This window comes from Cnephaeus nilssonii (genome assembly GCF_951640355.1).
Source record: "Cnephaeus nilssonii genome assembly, chromosome: 5".
Lineage (NCBI taxonomy): Eukaryota > Metazoa > Chordata > Mammalia > Chiroptera > Vespertilionidae > Cnephaeus > Cnephaeus nilssonii.
In genome coordinates, this window is record NC_137076.1 from 106,491,608 (window position 1) to 106,512,226 (window position 20,619).

General features: G+C 50.6%; 1 protein-coding gene across 2 annotated transcripts; it reads left to right on the plus strand.

Moving 5' to 3' along the window:
• The first annotated feature begins 224 nt into the window (after positions 1-224).
• On the plus strand, positions 225-20,591 carry RAC1 (Rac family small GTPase 1). Of its 2 annotated transcripts, XM_079770183.1 has the most exons (7): positions 225-520; positions 9,269-9,340; positions 13,062-13,179; positions 17,619-17,675; positions 18,797-18,859; positions 19,810-19,969; positions 20,244-20,591. In XM_079770183.1, exons 1-7 carry the CDS (start codon positions 486-488, stop codon positions 20,372-20,374), a joined length of 636 nt encoding a protein of 211 aa, XP_079626309.1. In that variant the 5' UTR covers positions 225-485; the 3' UTR covers positions 20,375-20,591. The 2 variants fall into 2 exon arrangements, with proteins under 2 accessions (XP_079626309.1, XP_079626308.1); XM_079770182.1 differs by lacking the exon at positions 17,619-17,675 and having other exon boundaries at positions 232-520.
• Positions 20,592-20,619: the final 28 nt, after the last annotated feature.

Sequence of the window (20,619 nt, forward strand, 5' to 3'; positions counted from 1 at the left end):
CCTTCCGGGGTCAGGGCAGCACCACGGCCTCAGCGCGCAAAGATGGCGGCCTGCGCGCCCCGCCCTCCGCCCCTGGCGCCCGGCCGGAGCCGAGCTCTCCCGAGCGTGCCCGAGCGTCCTCGGCCGTGCCCGAGCGCTCCCGAAGGGCCCCGAGCGCGCCCGAAGCCGAGAGGAGCTCCGGGAGCGCGCGGGCGGGAACGCCCCGCCCCGAGCCTGGGAGCGCCGGCGCCGGCGCGGGGAGGGACGGCCGGATATGAGTGGAGCGGCCATTTCCTGTTTCTCTGCAGTTTTCCCCAGCTTTGGGTGGTGGCCGCTGCTGGGCTTCGGCTTCCCGTTGGAGGAGGGCGAGGCGGCGTGGACAGCGGCCCCGGCACCCCACGCCCCGCCGCCTGCAGCCGCGCGCCCGCCCGCCCGCCGCGCGCCGAGCCCCCCGCTTCCCTCCTCGTTCCCCGGCCGCCGCTGCCGCGGCCCCCCGAGCGGCCCAGATGCAGGCCATCAAGTGTGTGGTGGTGGGAGACGGGTGAGTGCGCGGGCCGGGCCGCGGGTGGGAGCCGGGGGGCCGGGGCCGAGGGCCGGGGTGGGACGGGGCGGGCGCGCGCGGGGCCTGGGCTCCGGCCTCTCGGGGGCGCGGGCCGCCACCCCTGCCCGGGACCCCGCGGCGCGGGCCTGGTTCCGGCCCCGTTCTCTCTCTTTGGTGGGGGAGGGAGTCGCCGACGGCGGCCGGAGGGAAAAGTGAACTCCACCCTCGGCTTTCCCCCCGCGCCCGCTGCCCGCCGGGCCACACGCAGCCGGCGGCGCTCCGCCACCGCCTCGCAGGCTGCGGACGGGCTGCGTGGGCCGGTTGCCTTTCCTGAAAAAGGACCCTGGGCTGGCTTTCCGTGCGCCCCGGAGCCCCCTCGGGAGCGCCCGTGCGGCCCGGCCGTCGGTCACCACTGACGAGTATTGCCCGGCTGGTTTGGGGGACCCCGAACTGATTTACCAGGGTGTCCACTTCCGCCACTTGCAGGATGTAAGAAATGACTACTTTTGCTCGTTGCGTGGAGAAACTTCTCAGACCCCATCAGCGAGGAGCGGGGGGGTGATTAAAACGGGTTTTTGGGATTTGTTTTGTGCTTTGAGTGTGGTGGGGTCCTCACGAGAGGGACAGTGGCCGTGGCTTCTGGCGCTGGGTCTGGGGTGCAGCCGAGCCGGCAGCCCCGGGGCGGGGCGGGGCGGCCCGGACCCCGGGCTCTTCTTTTCATTCCTGTGTGCGGTGGTCACGGGCCTGGGACACAAGACTTGTCTTGTGCAGCTTTTTTCTCCCATCGAGACAAGCCTCTCAGTGTGATCCGAGCACCAGTGCGTCCCGGCATCGCTCGGGCAGCTCCGCGCGAGCAGGGGAGCCGCGAGCGGGGCTGCCAGCCCGTCTCCTCCAGCCCGGGAGGCGGCCGCTCCGCCTTGGGCCGCGGGCAGAGGCGAAGGAAGCGCTCTGGCCTCGCTCTTCCTGGCGATTACTGCTCCCGCACTCGTCCCGGGGCCGGTGTCGCTTTCTGCCCCGTGCGTTGAGGAGCTCCCAGCGCCTTTCGGTCATTGTTGTGTGGACAGTTGACATTGTTTCTCTGAGTTTAAAAAAAAAAAAAAAAAAGGTCAGATTGCTGATGTCTTCATATAGTGCCACAGCGCGTCACATTCCCATTTGGAAATGTTTAAAACTAAGCCGTAAGCACGGCAGGTATGTTTCGTGTGTTTATTTATTACTTACAGGTTAATAAATAAATGTGCTGTGGGGAGTGGCTTGGCTGGTCCGAGGACCTGTTGAATGCCTCGTTTGGGGTCTGGGTCCTTCAGCCCCGGCCCCACCACGGAGGAGGAGGCCCCGGAGCCGTCACTCATCCCCCCGGGGCGGGGCCTCCGGGGGAAGTTGTGAGGGTTAAAGGAGATGCTGGACGTGCCTCCCGGATGCTCAACGAGGGCCCGCCGCCCCAGCCACGGTGCTGTTTCTGATGCCCGGGGCGCTGCCGGGCTCTGGGAAGCGAGTGTGGGGCGTCAAGCACAGTTCCTAGCCTGGAGTTTTTGGGGTTTTTAGATACTGCCTTTGACATGGGTGCTGACAGGGCTAAAGGGTAGCGGGAGTGCAATGCACCTTTGCAAACAGCTTGGAGCTGTGCGGACAGCATGTGGCAGACAGGACTTCCGCACAAAACGTAGATACCAGTTTTCCATACCCAAAGTGTTTTCCTGCTTTTACCCAAATGAAATATGTTCCTGGTGATAAAGTGGGAATGTTCTTTCATTAACAAATTGTTAAAGCCGAGCGTGGGTCTACGTTAAGTGTGGGTCTACGTTGCGTGGAGCTAAGGAGTCACTCAGTGTGTGGACTTTCCGGCAATTAAGGGCAGTTGAAGCAATGAAGGCAAACAGGTTCCACAAATTTCAAGCTTCCTCATTTTCAAAATGTTCTTGGGAATTCTGGTTAAAAGCTAAGTCATAACCATGGTGGTTTTGTTTGTTTTATTTTTATTTCCAGTGTTTAATTGGGTGTCCACGCCGACATGATGTCGGTTTGGATTCATTAAGTCCCATGTCATGACCGTGTTATAACTTGGGTGAATTAATCCATATTCTTCTAATGGGTTATTTCCTCTATTGTGAGTTTTAATTGCATTGACTCTAAACTAGGAGATAAGATTTGATACTTTTTATTTGAAGGCAGTCCTTCCTGAACACGGGGTCGTCGCTTTTATTTGGGGGACCTCTCCCTAAGATTTTCGCTCAGCTTGACTTCTGAAAGGCAGCATCTCACAGTCAGACACTTACAAACGATCTTTAATAGTGTTGCTCTGGCTTTGTTTTACTAGAAGGCGAGGAGCGAGCGACTTGAAGCCCTCATTTCACTCATTCTACAAACTGGTGTCCAGATCGGGCTAGTAGCCTCTTCAGCCCAGTGTCTAATTTAGATATTGCTGCCAGGGATTGTTTTTAATTGAGCATGAAAAATTCATGTATGCATCATGCCTTCCATGGAATAATCTTTTTCTTTTTAAGCTTCATGGTTTGTCCTTAAGTATTTCATTTTGAGGCATAGGGTGCCATGTTTTTGGCCTGTTGTAAAGATGTTTGAAATCCTGACTTCCAAATTCAAGTTTAGTATACGACTGATCTTGGTTGGTAAAATGACACCTAATGCCTTTTTTTTTTTTAATGTGTCATGCTTTATCATAGCCATAGCTTATTCAGTCATTCTCCTATCGGATAGTTAGGTCGTATATGATTAAATTTTTTTCTTTTGTGAACTAATTTTTTAAATTGGATTTATTGGGGCGACATTGGTTAATAAAATTATAGGTGTTCAAATCTATAATACATCATCTGTATATATTACATTGTGTGTTCAGCCTCCCCCCCTTTTTTCCCTCTGGTAATCACCATACGGTTGCTTGTGACTGAGTTTTTAAAACATTTTTTTAATATATTTTTATTGATTTCAGAGAGGAGGGGAGAGGGAAAGAGAGAGAGAAACATCTATGATGAGAGAGAATCATTGATCGACTGCCTCCTGCACACACCTGGGTTTGAGCCCGCAACCCAGGCATGTGCCCTGGCTGGGAATGGAACTATGACCTCTTCGTTCATAGGTTGTTGCTCAACCACTGAGCCACACTGGCCGAGCTAAGGTTTTTTGTTTGTTTGTTTTTTAATTTAAAATTTTGCTTAATTCCTTTACCTTTTTCACCCAGCTTCCCAATACCCCTTCTCTCTGACTGCTATTCAAATTATAATCGCAGTAAAAATTTGGTTTAGTGGAGGAGGGTCAGGAATCCATTTTTAAAAACCTTAAATCCACCTTTTATGATGTTGACTTTGCATTAGTCATCTACTGTTTTGGTACTTAACTGCTTTTCACCTCTGCATGGCCAGGCAGCCCCGTCTCACTGTGGTCTCACAGAAAGGAGCTGCTTGGTCAGGAACCCTGCTTACCGGTTCCAGATGGGCAGTTAAGAGACGTCGTCAGAAGGAATGTTATTCCTCCAGCATCTTAACATGAACAATTCCAAACATACAGAGAAGTTGAAAGAAGTGTGCGATGAACTACATGTACACGTGGATACTGCCACTTGGATTCTGTCATCAACATTTTGCTGTTTGCTTTGTCCCATGTCTTCCCATTATTGGAGGGAATGTTTGAAGACGATGTACTAGGGAAGTTGATTTTGAAGGAGACTGAGGCTGATAGACAGTTAGATATAAATTCTTGTTTTGAGCCTAGCTGGTGTGGCTCAGTGGATTGAGCATTGTCCCATGCACCAGGAGGTCACTGGTTCTATTCCTGGTCAGGGCACATACCCGGGTTGCAGTCTCCATTCCTGTTAGGGGGCATGCAGGAGGCAGCTGATTGATGTTTATCTCTCATTGATGTCTCTCTCTCTCCCTCCCCCTTTCTTTCTAAAAATTACTAAAAACACATTTTTAAAAATTCTTGTTTGAACTCTTACCTTCAGCTGACTCAAATATCAGCTTATCCCAGGGTTAGGCTTGGCGGTCTGAGTAAAGGCTGCTCAGACTTAACTCTGTATTCGGCAGTTCTTCGGCTTTGACTGTTCCAGAAACTACACAGAAGATGAGTTTTTTGAAGCCTCCAATGGTGATAATTAGTGGCTTTCTTTTTTTTTTTCTTTTTTTTTTAGTGGCTTTCTATAAGTTGGTTGTGATGTCTTGTTAGTAGCAGAATATGAGAATTTCTGTTAGTGTTTTGTGTTTTTGTAGCATGAAATGACTATTCATGTATTTTCTGAACATATTCTGTGCATAGTTTTGCATTTACTGAAGGCTTACTGCTAGATTCCTCATTCCCATTTCCCAGTGCAAGTTGAGGCCTTTCAATTCAGGATCTTTAAATTTTTTTTTAAAAAAAACATGAAGAAATTGCTGATGTTTCTAGATTATTGATCATTAAAAAAAAAAAAAGTTTTGGCCCTGGCCAGTGTACTCAGTGGTTGGAGCGTCGGCCCGTGCATGAATGGGTCTCGGGTTCGATACCATGGCTGCAGACTCAATCCCTATCCCTGGTCGGGGTGAGTTCTGGAGGCAATCAATTGATGTGTTGCTCTCACATCCATGTTTCTCACACCCCCGCCCCCTAACCAATGGGAAAAAATACTCTCTTGTGAAAGTTTTGGTTTATAGATTTCAGGAATTAACAGTGGAATTTGTCCAAAATATTTTTAAGTAAAGTTTCCTTAAAATTCTAATGGAAAAATGAACATTACAGGAACAAGTTACTGGGTTTAATCTTAGTTACTTCTGTTAGATGGGGCAGGTGCACAGGTAGGTTAAAGAAAAAGTGCTCATGTGAAAGTCCTTCCAGTAGACTCACGTTCATTTTCTGGAGTTGAATCTTTCAAAGATTAAAAAGAGGTTGAACTGAGCAGTTAATATATAAAATTGGAAATTCCAAAGCAAATAGTAACTTCCTGAAATTCTGCAGCAGCATCAGTCCAGGCTATGACCAAATACGGCTCCATTCTTCCTGTGGGGAAATCTGTGATTCTCCTAGAGCCAGTGTTGACTTTGGCTTCTGGCATTTATTTGTGGATGTGTTTAAAAGGAGTGAATAAATACACTAATAGGAGGTAAATAACTGTTTCCTTTTTCTTTTTATCTGTTTTTAAAAATTAAATAAATATTTAAATAAAAGGTTGGACATGTACTTATTTAAAAAGTTATAATTTTATAATTATCTTATAGGATGCAGATTTGTAGCAAATAACTGATTGCTAATAAAATTTCAGTCAATATCAGGTTATGTCCTTACCTTGAATTCCTTTATAGTTCAACCTTTCAAAAGATACTGCCTCAGCTGAAGACAAAGTTTCAGGAAAAGAAAGTTCAGGGTGCTTAAAGCACAGTTGGCCATCTTTACAGTAATGGCTCTATTCCTCAGATATAGAGAAGAGACTTAGGCCAGGATCTTAAAGGAAGTGCTACTACATTTTAACAGGGAAGTAAAAAAAAAATTTTTTAGAATATATTTTTATTGATTTTTAGCGAGGAAGGGAGAGTGTAGAGAGCGCCTGGGAAGGCACATGAGCTAATTGTTGGCTGAGTCCAGTGGCACCGGCAGAGCCATGTCCTGGGAAACATACCGTGCCAGAGACAGGTATGTTGTCAGCCTGACCCTTAGTTCAGGTGCCAGGGGGTGGGTTTCATTATCTAAGTTCAGCCAGTTGCAAAGAACCAACCTAATTATCCGTGCTCAGCCAGGAGTGACAATTACAAAGAAGCCACAAGAATAAAGAATTGCAGCTTGATCTTTAACCACGATTTCACATAATTTCCTTTGTTTTAAACTCTAGTAAAACTTCCTGGAATCATGTTGTATATAATAAACGTGCTGCACCAGCTCTGGGTCACTGTCTCTCCATCAGAGGGCAATGTCCCACCCGGTCCCAGCTTTCCCTACTGTCTCTGTCTCTCTCTCTTTCTCAATCCCCAGCCGCCCCTACTCAGGAACTCGTCTGCTCTCTAGCCGTGCTGGTGGTGGTAAAGAGAGAAAACTTGTAGGAGAGGGAGAGACATTGATCGTCTGCCTCCTACACGCCCCCTACTGGGGATTGAGCCCACAACCCAGGCATGTGCCCTGACTGGGAATTGAACCTGCAACCTTTCCGTGTACAGGACGACACTCAACCAACTGAGCCACACAGGCAAAGACGAAAGTTAAAATCCTCATAGCTGCTTATCCTGGACATTAAGTGACAATAACTGAACATTTTTGCACAACAACATTTGTAATTTTGAAAAGAGGTCCATTTATCATAGCCCTAGACTCCGCTCTCTTCCTCAGCTACCACATCCAACCCATGGCCGAGCCATGCTTGTCCTGCCTCAAGTCTAGGCAGCTCTTGAAATGCCCCCTCTCTTCACCCTGAAAGCCCCTCTTGGTCCAGACTACCAGGGGTAGTGACTGGAATGGAGCAGCTGCTGCTCCTTCCTTTTCCTGCTTCAGGGTCCCAGCTTCCTCAGTCTTCTCTCCAAGCAGCCTTCAGAGTCTTCTAAAAATGCAAATCTAATGGTTTCTTGGCAACTAAAAACATCTGTGACTTCCCAAGTGGATAAAGTCCATGTTCCTAGCAAGAAGAGATGATAATCTCTTCCAATTTTCCTCTACCACTTGCTTCTTATTCCTGTGTTCTTTAGTTATTCTGGGCTTCTTTTAGTCCTGGGTCTCCCCATATGCTGTTGCTTTTGTCTTGAACAGTGGTCGGCAAACCGCGGCTCGCGAGCCACATGTGGCTCTTTGGCCCCTTGAGTGTGGCTCTTCCACAAAATACCATGTTTTTAGCAAAGGCCAGCTTAGGAGTACCCTAATTAAGTTAATAACAATGTACCTACCTATATAGTTTAAAAAATTTGGCTCTCAAAAGAAATTTCAATCATTGTACTATTGATATTTGGCTCTGTTGAGTAATGAGTTTGCCGACCACTGGTCTAGAATAATCCTCCCTGTCGTGTCCCTCCTTCCCCTAAGTCTCAGCATGCACTGCAGCCTCCTCTAACTGCCCCCAAGACTAGGTTAGCTCTCTTGCTGTATGTTTCCAGAGCATCTTTGATAACACTGTTGCACCTGTAATTTTTTGTCATGGTTGTATTCCTCATTTTTTAACGAACTGCATACATTCCATGAGGCCTTACTTGTTGCAGTACCTAGTATATATTCTTCCTGGCATAGCACGCAATTTGTTGGTATAGGTTCAAATTGAATTAAGTAATGCTCACAATAGTTTGTGATGGAGTTGGTAGTTTTGCATCCATATTACAGTTGAGAAAACTGGAGGCATAAGGAAGCTGAAACTTACCTCAAAGTTCCAGCCAGTAAGTGATAGAGTTGGCCATGGGTGGATCTCAGTTCAGGGTAATGACTGCAAATCTTAGGCTCCTGCTCGTACAGGTTTATTTTGACATGCTAAGCTTTTAACAAAATGTAGGGCCAGTGAGTCATCTCTGTTTAGAAAGCCTTTAGGAATTGGAAGCTACCCCCTGATGATATAATGTTTGACTCTGTGAGGGCTTTAGGGTGGGGAGTCCCAACTTTTGTTAAGCCCTACGTAATGTTACCAGTGAAACAAGTACTGGCAAGACTGGATGGGCCTGTAATCGGCCCTCGTTGAGAGGTTTTTGCCTTAAATGAAGAGTGCAGGGAAAATAGAAACGCACCAGCTTCGTATGGTGAGTCCTCATTTATAGCAGTTGAGGTTGGACAACAGAGCCTTACAGCTCAGAGTGCCGGTGTGTCCTCGGAACTTGGTGAGCCTACTGAGCACGCAGGGAGGTGGGCATCTTCTAAACCGTTAGGCGGCCAGGGCCATGGGCTCTAGCAGCCCTGAAGTCTTCCTAGGAATGTACAGTTTTGGCTAATGGTGCAGTAACTTTAAATTTTAGCTGATGTTCTCTTGAAAAAAATTATTTTTTAATGATTGGGAGACTTCCAATCCCAGACTTGTGCGTGATGGTGCGCTGTACCCGTTACCAGCTAGGAGGCCTTTCTCCTTCTGTGGAGTATTTCTGCAGAGTCTCTCGCTTTCTCCTCCTTGCCGCTGCTGGGAAGTTGACTCCAGCATCCCGGAGCTATTCATTAACGTCCGGATTATACTGTGTTAGCTGCCCTAAAAGCTTGTGGTGATACGTGAGGACAGAGGGTGGGGAGGTGGCAAGTGAATGCAGATGAGTTAAAGTGAGAAGAGTTCTGTGTGGTGGTTATGACTAAGCACTCTGTTAAGAGAGCAGTCATTACTGATTGCCAGAGGGACGGCTTTAGGAAGGTGGTGGAATTTGAGCTGCCACTCAGAGGCAGCACAATCTATTACTTAGCAACACGTTAGAAGTGGCAGGGGAAAGCTGTGTTTGCATATTAGTTTCATCAAATAACTTCCGTTTAGAATTGAAGATTCTTGGATGAAAGATTCTACAGATGGTCACAGGAAAGAATTTCCATTTTAAAATAGTGCTTCTCTTGAACCTTATTGAAGAGCGTTTCCTGACTGCGTACCTAACCAGAATGTGACGGCTCCTGACTGCCTTTCTGAAAAATTCTAGTTCGTTTAGTTTAAATTTCAAGATAAAAATGCACGTGTAATGTCAAAGAAAAGGTTACAGAAACAGTTTTCTTTAGTGCTAAGTACTGGTGTATACTCCTTGTTTTCTATAAATTATTTTAACAGAATAATGAAGACTAGGATTACTCATGTTAACCAAGCAACTTATACCTTTTTTTTTCTCTCTCTCTCTCTAGAGCTGTAGGTAAAACTTGCCTACTGATCAGTTATACTACCAATGCATTTCCTGGAGAATATATCCCCACTGTGTAAGTATCTTAAGTTAAACTGGGAATCAACTCATCTGTGATGTTTTCAGATACCTTTGACCTTTGTTTTGCTACTTACATGAACAGATATGATTGCTTTTCCTTTCAAACATTCACCAAAATCTAGGTATTTGGGCTTTAAAAAAAATACCTAATATAATGTAGTTTCCACACAGTCATGAAACACACAGCTTTTCTAATTGATTTTTAGACGTTTAGGAAATACAAGAAATTTAAACTAACTGAAGTATAGAGGCTGGGTGATGTACGTCTCAGATGCATTTGGCTCTCTGGGCTCTGTGTGCAGGCTCAGGGAATTGGAACATGACCTCCTCCGTTATGTTGTAATTGGTCTTTTCTGGCAAGTTCTCCACTGGTTCCATGTCACTGTTGAGTTACGGGGCTTTGGAATTTAAACCAGGGTGTGTTTGGGAGTGAGCGTACAGGAGGGTGGAATTGGCTACTGAGCTGCTTATTCCCTGTTGGCAGCAGAATTGGGTGGAGATGGAAAAGCGCTTTTCTAATGATGGGGTTACTAGGGAGCCCCATGTAGCCTGCCTGGCCTCGCAGCACCACCCTGTGGTCACGCTGAACTCTGTTTCCGGCTTCCCTCCCGGTGGAGAGGAAACACCTCACGTCCCATCTCCTCAAGCACAATGCTCACACTTAGGTGCTCCCTGAAGTGTCTTGTTGCATATTTTAATACTAGTGGTCCGGTGCATGAAATTTGTACGGGGGGAGGGGGTCCCTCAGCCCAGCCTGCACCTTCTCCAATCGGGGACCCCTTGGGGGACATCCCTCTCACAATCTGGGACCACTGGCTCCTAACCACTCACCTGCCTGCCTGCCTGATCGCCCCCAACTGCCCTCCCCTGCTGGCCTGATCTCACCCCAGATGGCACTCCCCTGCCAGCCTGATCTCGCCCCCAACTGCCCTCTCTGCCTCAGCCCCCCACCACCATGGCTTTGTTCGGAAGGAAGTCGGACATCCGGAAGATGGCTGGTTGACCGGGTCTAATTAGCATATTACCCTTTTATTAGTATAGATAGATTATATAGGATAGGATTGCTTAAATGGGGAGGAAAACCCTTTTACTGCAGGAGGAGATGCTCTTGGCAGACAAAAATACATAATCCCATGTTGCCAGACATATACACTATGCTGCCAAACCGGTCATTACAAAATTGAACCGCTTTCTTACACCTTATACCAGTGATCGGCAAACTGAGGCTCTCGAGCCACATGCGGCTCTTTGGCCCCTTGAGTGTTCTAACGCCACTTCTTCAAAATAGACTCGCCCAGGCTGAAAACCGACTTCTGAGCATGGGCCACAAAGTTTCAATCACACTGTACTTGAGTGCCCACACATGGTATTTTGTGGAAGAGCCACACTCAAGGGGCCAAAGAGCCGCATGTGGCTCTCGAGCCGAAGTTTGCCAACCACTGCCTTATACCAAACAGCTGTAGCCTTTAAAACCCCTCCTCAGCCCCCACCTTAGGTTCTCCCTTCCCAGTTCACCCAGATTAGGTTCTGATTGGTCGGTTTCTATGCCAGTCAGCATCAAAAGCTCTGCCTCCTAGGCAGCCATTGGCTCCTCCCACTTCACCCTTATTTGGTTCTGATTGGTTGGTTTCTATGCCAGTCAGCATCTCTAGGCCTGATCAAAGAAGTGGGGCTGATCAGCAGCCCCCACGAGGCCTGGAGAGAAAGAGAGAGGCAAGGGCTGATCAACAGCTGCCACGGAGGCTACGGATCAGACCCTGCTTCTCTGTCCAGGCCTCTCTCTGGGCCTGATCCGCAGCCCCCTCTGCAGTCAGTGCTGGGTCGTTCCCGTGGCTTCCGGTGGGTCGAGCCTTCGGTCATTATGGACCCTGGGTTTTTATATATTAGGATCAGTGGAATCACACTGTCCGGAACCTATGTAGGGACTGTCCTGATCCACACATGTAGATAGAGCTGAGTCGTTAACAGCTGTTAGGACTTTGAACTGCTATAGCTGATGAACCCTGGTCATTTTCTTGGCATTGCACACAGAGCTGTGTTAAACATCATTGCATGTGTGTTTGTGCACATGTGGAATTGTACCAAATTTTAAATTTTCATAGATACTACCCATTTGTCGTCTAAAAGGCTATCACTTTGACCAGCTGTGACGGAAACAGCCCCTTAGTACATGTGGTGGTCCTCATGAATTGATAAAGTTACCTTACCATTGCATTTCTGATCATCAGTGAAGTTAAAATCTTTTGAATGTTTACTGTTCATTCATAGTCTTCTGTGAATTGCCTGTTGAAATTTTTGCTTATTTTTCTACTGAAATTTTTTTCTTACCAATGGAACTTCTGCATATAAGAAATATTAATTCATGTCTCTTCATTTGTCTTTGAACTTTGTTACGATGTCTCCTATGAGTGATGGGGAAATATTCTCTAGTAATTTTCCTAGGATTTTTGTGGTTCAAGTTTTTATCTTTAGTTTATTTAGGGTGTATTTTTAATGTTTATTTATTGGTTGATTTTTAGAGGAAGCAACACACACACACACACACCCTGATTTGTTGTTCCACTTACTTATTCATTCACTTATTGCTTCTCTTGTGTGACCTGACCAGAGATCAAACAAGCAACCTTGGCATATTGGGATGACACCCTAACTAACTGAGCTGCCCAGCCAGGGCCTCGAATGTATTTTTTATTTTAGTATGAGACAGGCACCTGATTCTTTCCCAAATTGGAGGTGGGGGGAGTCACCATTCAGTGAATAATCTATCCTTTTCGCATGAGGCAGAATTACTACACATCAGACCTCCAGTGAAAACTAGTTTGGTCACTGAACTTTACAAACCACATTAGCACTTTAGACCTTGACTTTGCTGCCCCAGTGTAGTAAGACCTTAAGTTTTAGTCTTCAGAGTATGTAAACATGCATTCTGGAGCTCTTTTGTTTCTGTGTGGTTTGAATTGCAATGCCAGTTTTTTATTTAATGAACTACTTACTCTGTGATACTCGTAATTTTTGTCAACCTTATTTTCCCCTATTAGCCTGTAGGCTTCTTTGGTCTTCCTCCTATGGTTAACCAGTTTTTGTGTAGCAACTTCAGAGTAATTTAATCGTATGTGTAATCCAGTTACACTCACTTTGAAAACGTTAAGCGATGGCTTCTCAACCCCTCCGCGCGCTGCGCTGGTTGCGGGCGTGGATGATCAGCCTTGACTCAGCCCAGCCTGCACGGTGGGTCTGCGGAGGCCCAGCCCCGCCGTGTGCCGTCTTGTTGAGAGTGAGTCAGACGTCTGTGAAAAGCTCAGCAGCGGGATTTGAAAGAGGGACCAGGTTTACATTCTATTTCTTCCTGGGGAGGAAAGCCTTAGTGCTCTCTTCAGTGAAGGCAGAGCTTTTTATTGCTGACAGTAACTGATTTCCGTTACATTAGTAGCGCTCCTTTGTTTCTCAGGCATTTTCCCAAGCTGTGCATTATTTCCCTCACACTCCACCCCGTCTTCCCTCCACGTCTTAGCTCACAGGTGTCTCCTTGTGCCTGCAGGAGGGGTATCTGCTGGCCTGGCGGCCTCCAGCCCCCACCCTCCCCCTCACCCCTACCCCCGCCGGCCTTCTCAGCACCACTTCCTCTGGGACCCCAGCTGGGACAGCGACCCGGGTCCTGGACCTGGGCCTTATGCTCCAAGGCTAGAGACTAACAGTTCTTTCTCCGTGTTTTACAGCTTTGACAACTATTCTGCCAATGTGATGGTAGATGGAAAACCGGTGAATCTGGGCCTATGGGATACGGCTGGACAAGAAGATTATGACCGATTACGTCCCCTCTCCTATCCGCAGACAGTAAGGACCACGAGTGATTTTTCCTTTTTTAAGATTTTATTTGACTTTTAGAGGGAGAGGAAGGGAGAGGGAGAGAGCCACTTGTCTTTAAATATGCAAGTATCTTACTTGCATCATTTGCTTATCTTGTTACATTTTGTTCTTCCTTTTAAAAGTGCATTTAAAACAATTTCGGAGGCTTAGTCACCAAATGACAAACATGGTATAGAGGCAGTTAACAAATTCCTTGGGTTCAGACCCCGCTCTCCCTCTTACTGTGCAACCTGGGCCGTTGTCTTCGTCTCTGGCTTCACCGCTTTCCTGTGGGGTTAGCGGAGTCAGTAGCGTGAAGCATATGGGACAGTCCCAGCACATCAGTCCCAGGCACATCAGTCCCGGGCACATCAGTCCCGGGCACATCAGTCCCAGGCACATCAGTCCCGGGCACATCAGTCCCGGGCACATCAGTCCCAGGCACATCAGTCCCGGGCACATCAGTCCCAGGCACATCAGTCCCGGGCACATCAGTCCCGGGCACATCAGTCCCGGGCACATCAGCGGCGCCTGTTAGGCCCCCCTCGTTCGCATGCAGGTCTGCAGACCTCAGCTCAGAGTCACCCATCCTCCCAGCAAGCCAGATGGCCAGAGGGGTTAAGGGTCAGGTCAGGGAGACAGCTGGAGAAGGCAGCTTTGATCCTTTGATTGACCCTTCGCTTGGTTTACCCATCACTTTTCCTTGGTGGGTAGTGTGGGTGAAAAGAACTAATTCGTTCCAGTCTACCCACATCTTGTTTTTGTTTTTAAATGAACTTCCTGTTTAGTAACGGTAGTTTTAAACTTCTGAAAACTGCCTTTTCCAGGCAGCAGTCATTGATTGCCTCTTTTGTTTTCTGCTGGAGAAATTGCCAAGCACTGTTTCTTTGAGCTGTAGATTTTTGCTGATTGTTCTTGAGCTAGATTCTGGTAACAGACAAAAACTATAAAATGGGAGGTTTGAATTGTATGATTTTTTAGTTTATCTACAACTAAAAATTAACAAAGTATTAAAAACCAGCCAAATCAATATGTTTAGGAATCTCTTCTATGCCAGTGGGTGCTTAATAATTGGAGATTTTAAATGGGTTTGCAAACATACTGAGCTAGAAGTCTCCTGGCCCACTGGCTACGTCTGGAAGGGTGGGTAGGGTGTCCCTCTACCTCCTGTGACTCAGGGTGGGGCGTGGTCTTTTTCTCAGAGAGGCACTCGGTGTGTCAGAGGTGACTTGGCCAGATTTCCGCTTGGTGTGCTAAAGAACACAGATAGCCACCGATTAGCCACTGATTGACTCGGGCGGCAGTGAGTTGGCTGACAGCCGAGGGGGTGTTGTCCTTCGGGGGAGGGCTGGGACCTAAGCCTGGCCGTCTCGTTCCCTCTGCGGGAAGAGCTGTGTCCTAGCAAGTGCTTGAACAGCTGAAGGAGTAGGGTGTGATTCTTGCCCTCAAGGAGCTCACACATACAGTGTACTGTAGTGCGCCACGTGTTACATGGAGGGCGAGGGGCGTGACTTAGGAGCAGAGGGGGAGAGCACCCAGCCAGCAGGCAGGCACGCCCGCCTGGGCTCCTGGCAGATGAGGAAGGACGTCACCCTTGGCGGCGGAGGGCGGGTCCGAGTGTGGAGGTGCCCCTGCCTGGAAGGTGTCCTTCCGCTGAGCCCTGCTGTCCTGCCGGGAGGAGCAGGCCCTGAGGGGCCAGGCCGGCTCCTTGGTTCTTGGTTCCTGTTGGTGCTCATGGAGCACGGTCTCCCGCTGCCGGCTCTCTGGGCTGCACGCCTGCTCCCGCTGCTCATCCGTGACCGCGCTCAGGCCCACTCTGGAAGGGCCCCTGGGAAACGATCCTGCCTGTGGGTCCTGGAAAGAGACGCTGTTCCCGAGGCCACTGGGTGCGGCACCCCTCTGTTGGCAGCTCTGCAGCTCAGTTCAGCCTTTGAAACCATTGGTTTCTACCTCGTTCTCCAGAAGGTGGTGAGCAAGTAGTCATCGTTTTCAGTATAGCTTGCCCTTCACGTTTTTATTTTTTCTAAATTAAGTAATCCTTAGGGCTTTTCTCCCCTCCGATAAGTTACCTTGACGTTCTCCTTAAAAATGTTTGTAGCTTCTGCACATTCACCTCCACCTGGCGTGCTCGGCATGGAGGTGTGAGCACCTGTGTCCGCGCGCTGCCTGTGCCCGCCTGTTCCGGTGCTTAGTGTGTGAGTGGGAACAGGTGTGACTTGTCAGTCACACGGCCCGACCCTGTGTGGGTCACCCAGGTGGGGCGTGGCAGTATGTGCCCTGACTTGAAAAGGGTTTGTAAGCACTGGCTAGCTTACTGCCACACGAGAGACAGAGAAGCGCCGGGGTGTGGAGCGGGGCTGTGTGATGGTCACACGGCTTCGAGCGTGGCCAGGTTGGCCGCCGCGGCATCAGCGCCCTCCGGCCAGGCTCTGGGCACACGGCCGTGGTGAGCACGGAGGGGCTGGCACTCTGTCCTGAGGGACTCGCACGCCTCGGCGACGGCGGTGAGAGTTGGGCAAGGGCTCGAGGAAGCGGGCTGCCCTGGCGGGTGCTGGCAGGAAGAGGGCGTTTTGTGGGGCCTTCGTGAGTCCTGCCTAGAAGGTGAGGATGGAGTCGGCCCGGCTGCGGGCTGGTAGCTCCTCTCCTCGGCTGGGAGGGCGGCGGGGCTTTGCAGTTGGCACAGTGACCTCCTGTGCTTGTGCTTAGGCAGCTGGGAAGCGAGTGGTCTTCCGTTTGCTTTACGTTTGGTCTCCAGTTCAGCATGGCGCACACTGGCCATGGCGGCCTTCTGGGAGATGGCTTGTTGCCACACAGACTTGCCGTGGCGGAGCCGTGGGCCAGGCCTGCCCTCGGCGGGGCTCCTTGCTCTGCGTGCGGGTGGGCCTGGTGTTTTTCTGGTGCGTAGAATGCCTGTATTAAAGAAATACCCCAGCCTGAAAGGAACAACCAGGTGGAAAGCATTGGGAAGCGACGGAAGTGAAGGAAAGAATGACAGTGCCGTGAGAGTCTGCCATCAGAGGTCTGCCACCTCGTTTTGTGGGTTGTACCACCGAGCGGCGGGCGGGCGGGCAGAGGAAAACGGCTGTGACGTTGGCCGTGAGGACAGGGTTAGCAGCGGGAGTGGTCACGTCACCGAGCGCCTCTGGGCCCGGCCGTGGGTCAGGAATGCCCTGTGCTGTCGGCAGGTGACGGCCACGCCCAGGGGAGGTGGCTGTGGCCCAGGACCGCGCAGGTGGAAGAGGCTGCAGGACACACAGCGACCTGGGAGGAAGGAGTGTCCTGTGCTGCCCACAGGTGGCTGTGTGAGGAGCTACATGTCACAGGGACAGGCTTGTCACAAGGGATGGGCCGCGTGACACTGCGGGGGCAGGTGGAGAGCAAAGGTCTGAGCAGCCGGTGCGAGGAGGAGGTCTGAGCAGGGGGAAGGGTTGTCGGCCGGGGAGGGAACAGGCAGATGGTGGGACGTGAACGTAGGTCGGAAAACATCTTTCTCCGTCACAAAAGATGTTCTTAAAAATGGAAAAGGTGCCGTAGATGTGGGTAGAGGCATCTTGAACGGCATTTCCGTGGCCAGCCCCGAGGAGTCCCTGTGTCACAGTGAAGATCTGGCGTCACGGCAAGTTCTTGGGAGGACAGATCTTCCCCGGCAGCCACAGGCTACAGAGGGGCTTAGGGAAGCTTTACTGGTCTCTTCAAATTGGAAGCGAGAGCAGCTCGAATGAGACGAAATGAAGGTAATTCTCTGTCCGTGCGTCTGAGAGAGCCAGGGCTGTGTGTTGCTGGAAGAGCCAGTCTCCCCATTTTATTGAGACAGAGGAGTGAGTGGAAAGCCTCGTGACCCACACCCGCATGCTGTCACTCGGGGCCACTCTGTCCACAGCCGCGGCGGCAGCGACTGAAGGTCTCTGTGCAGCAACACTGCTCCCAGAGGTCAGCCTCGGCCCTCTCCCGGAGAGCCTGTCCCCCCGAGGCCTGTCCACAGCGGCCTCAGCCGCGTCTGATGGCCGGACGGGGCTCTCGGGGAGGCGTGCCTGCCGCGGATGGGGGCCGTGGCAGGAAGGACACGCTTTAACCCCTCCCTGCTGAGCACCAGCTGCTGGGCGTGTGGCCTCGGTGTGCTGCCGTGGGGAGGAGGGTGCCCCGTCTCCTCCGTGTTTGCCTGCCCTCCGGCTTCACCATCCCCTCCCCCAGGGTGGTTAACTGGCTTTGGCATCAGAGACCTCTTAGACCAGCGGTCGCCAACCGGTGGTCCCGGGGGTCCGTGGGGTCCGAGAGGTGGGGGACCGCGGGGTTAGACCATTGGCTGCTGTTGGACCAAAACCTTGGGCGGGTGGAGACAATTCTGGTGAGGAATAAATAACAGGCTGTGCTGATTGTATTTTCCTCCATTTTTACTAAACTCAAACCAAGTTCTCATGCATTACTAGGTCGGAGAAACGTACGGTAAGGATATAACCTCCAGGGGCAAAGACAAGCCGATTGCCGTATGTAAACCTTTCAGTCGACTTCAGTTTCAGCTTCCTCTCTCCTCTCGTTTCTTAGCGTTCCTAGGGTTCCTCTTCAGCCTCACGTTTCTGGGGTGTGCTTGGTGAACCGAGCTTTGGCTAGGGTGTGACCGTTCACCACCAGCTTGAATGAAAGCAGTTCCTCCTCCCGAGTGAAGGGGGCTCCCCAGGCTGGTGGAGATGGAGACGGGGCTCCTCCAGGAACCCCACTGCGGGCCCGGAGCCCAGCGGGTGAGACTAACCAGGGCTGCCAGGCTTCTCCTGCTGGTGCGGGGCTGTCTGGGTGCGGCTGTGCGGGCTGGCAAGCTAACCCACTCTGCTTGGTCATGCCGTCAGCTGAGGTGGCTCTTGGACAAGCTTGTGCATGTGCTGCATTAGAAATGTTCACAGAGGCCGTTTTGTGGGCTTTCTTTCCCTTTCAGGTACACGATAGCCGCGGGATGATTGAGAGGGTTAGCTTGGGAATTGGGCATTTCACCAAGTAACAAATTGCCTCTTTCCAGGAAAATGTTTTATAAAGTTAGCATTCTAGAAACTCGGTATTTTTTAACTCGAGTAGGTATTTAGACTTTTTACACAATGCAGAGCGGGAGGGAGCGCCCAGATGTCTCACTGGAGCCCCACCTTTTCTCAGGTGTTCGTTCTGCACCTACCCCGCCCGGGGGCCGCTCGGACAGCGGGCCGGCCTCCGCGGGCAGGTGCTCAGCCAGTGGGTCTGGAGCCGCGTCACCTCGGTGCGGAGCTCCTGAGAGGCGTGCCGCTTGTAGATGACGTTTTGAGAAACTGACCAGGTTTACGGACATATCCTGGGGTGCCCTGACACGTGGTTTTGTCCCCGTCAGACTCCCGGTGGGAGTTGGGGCTCTGACTCGGTGCCTCCACAGCCTCAGTAGCTGGTAGCCTGCTCCGCCTCCGCGCCCTGCCCACCGTGCCGGAGCCGGCTGCCAGGCCCAGGTGTGTCCAGGGAGCCGGCTCTCAACAGGCTGCGGGTCCAGGACGTGCCCCTGGGCCGGCGGCTCGTCCCCAGCGGCATTTAGAAAGCAGAGTGCGTTCGTCACGGCGAGACCATCTCCTAAACGCCACCTGTGTTCCTCTTACAGGACGTCTTCTTAATTTGCTTCTCTCTCGTCAGTCCTGCATCCTTTGAGAATGTTCGTGCAAAGGTAAGTGGGTTCTTTTTGTTTGTTGTTGTTTTTAGAAAACCTATTTTGTTACGTAATGTCACTCTCAGGAAGGAACTTTAAGAAATAAAATACCATTCACTGATTGACATTTTCAGTTGTTAAATGGGGTTTAGTAATCCTATTGAAGCACACCATCGGGGTCCTGAGTGTCTGACTGCAGCGCGGGGAGCGGCAGCTTCCGGCTGACTCAGTGCCGAGGCAGCCTCCAAGGAGGGGGGCCCAGCGCCGCCCCCCCTCTGCACCTCTCAACCTCCAAGGAGGGGGGCCCAGCGCCGCCCCCCCTGTACCTCTCAACCTCCAAGGAGGGGGCCCAGCGCCGCCCCCCCTGCACCTCTCAGACTCCGCCCTTCCTCGAGGCTCAGCGGGTGATGGCAGCGGAGCGGAGACCTTGGTTCAGACCTTTATTCTCCTCCCTGAGTAAACGGGGTGGGCAAATGGAGGTTGACAGTTGTGAGTACACTAAATACTGTGTGTGTGATTAATTATTGCATTTATTTGTATTAAGTCTGTCAACGTACTTTTGCCCACCCCTGTATGGAGTCTTTTCTGAGCTGACCTAAGAACTTGACTCGTTTTACTAAAAACAAAGTGGTTTTAGGGGAACCATCCCTGTCTCTTCCCCTCTCTCTTGCTGACAGTAGTGCCTGCCCTGTAGGGCCACGAGTTTGCCTGCTTGCTGTGGGGTTTAACTTGGGAGTCCTGCTTGCTGTCAAATATCCACGGGGGCCCTGTGGTCCAGGCTGCCCCGTGGTCCTCGAAGGGAGTGAGTGGGATGTGTGAGCACGGCTGGAGAGCAGGTGCCGTGTCCGTTGAAGGCCGTCGGGCACAGTGACTAAAGGGCAGTTGACATTTTGGCAACTGAGGATATGACTTGGGTGAAGGAAGCCAAAAGGAGAGCGTCGTAACTCTTTTCCTTTCTCCGCATCCAGTGGTACCCTGAAGTTCGACACCATTGTCCCAACACTCCCATCATCCTGGTGGGGACCAAGCTGGATCTGAGGGATGACAAAGACACGATTGAGAAGCTGAAGGAGAAGAAGCTGACCCCCATCACCTACCCGCAGGGCTTAGCCATGGCCAAGGAGATCGGTAGAGCTCCCGCGCTTTTCGTGTTTGCTTTGCACGTGCTTCCATTTTCCTGAGAGAGAGAGTCCGGCCTGGGACGGGGAAGGGTGTTCCTCCAGCTCAGGGTCTGGCTCACTTTTGGGGAACCAGTTGGGTGGGCCCCGCCCATAGTGTTCGGGAGAGGCAGTGGGGTTAGGGGCTGCTGTGCTGTGTCTCGCCTGACGGAAGAAGGTGGCGGGCCTGGGGGAGCCTTGTTCTGTCAGGACCGGGCCGATGCCCTAAGAGGCTGTTTCCGCAGGCGCCGTAAAATACCTGGAGTGCTCGGCGCTCACACAGCGGGGCCTCAAGACAGTGTTCGACGAAGCTATCCGAGCCGTTCTCTGCCCGCCGCCCGTCAAGAAGAGGAAGAGAAAATGCCTGCTGTTGTAAACGTCTGGGCCTCTCCCCGGCCCTGGCCCCTGCGAACCTTTGTATGCTTTGCTCAGAAACGATGGAGCCTTCGCACTCAATGCCAAGTTTTTGTTACCAATTAGCTTTTCCATAAAACCATTTTGAACCAATCAGTAATTTTTAGGTTTTATTTAAACAAATAAGTGTAAGGATTCAAACTTTCACATTCTATTAAAATTTAGCCCTAAAATGACAAGCTTTCTTAAAGCCTTATTTTTCAAAAG

What these genes read in the sequence shown, in the direction of transcription:
- RAC1 (XM_079770183.1), top strand. Translation starts at nt 486, where the DNA reads ATGCAGGCCATCAAGTGTGTGGTGGTGGGAGACGG. An exon ending in CCCTCTCCTATCCGCAGACA is followed by an intron (nt 13,180 to 17,618) that starts GTAAGGACCACG and finishes ATGCATTACTAG; the next exon opens with GTCGGAGAAACGTACGGTAA. An exon ending in AGCCATGGCCAAGGAGATCG is followed by an intron (nt 19,970 to 20,243) that starts GTAGAGCTCCCG and finishes CTGTTTCCGCAG; the next exon opens with GCGCCGTAAAATACCTGGAG.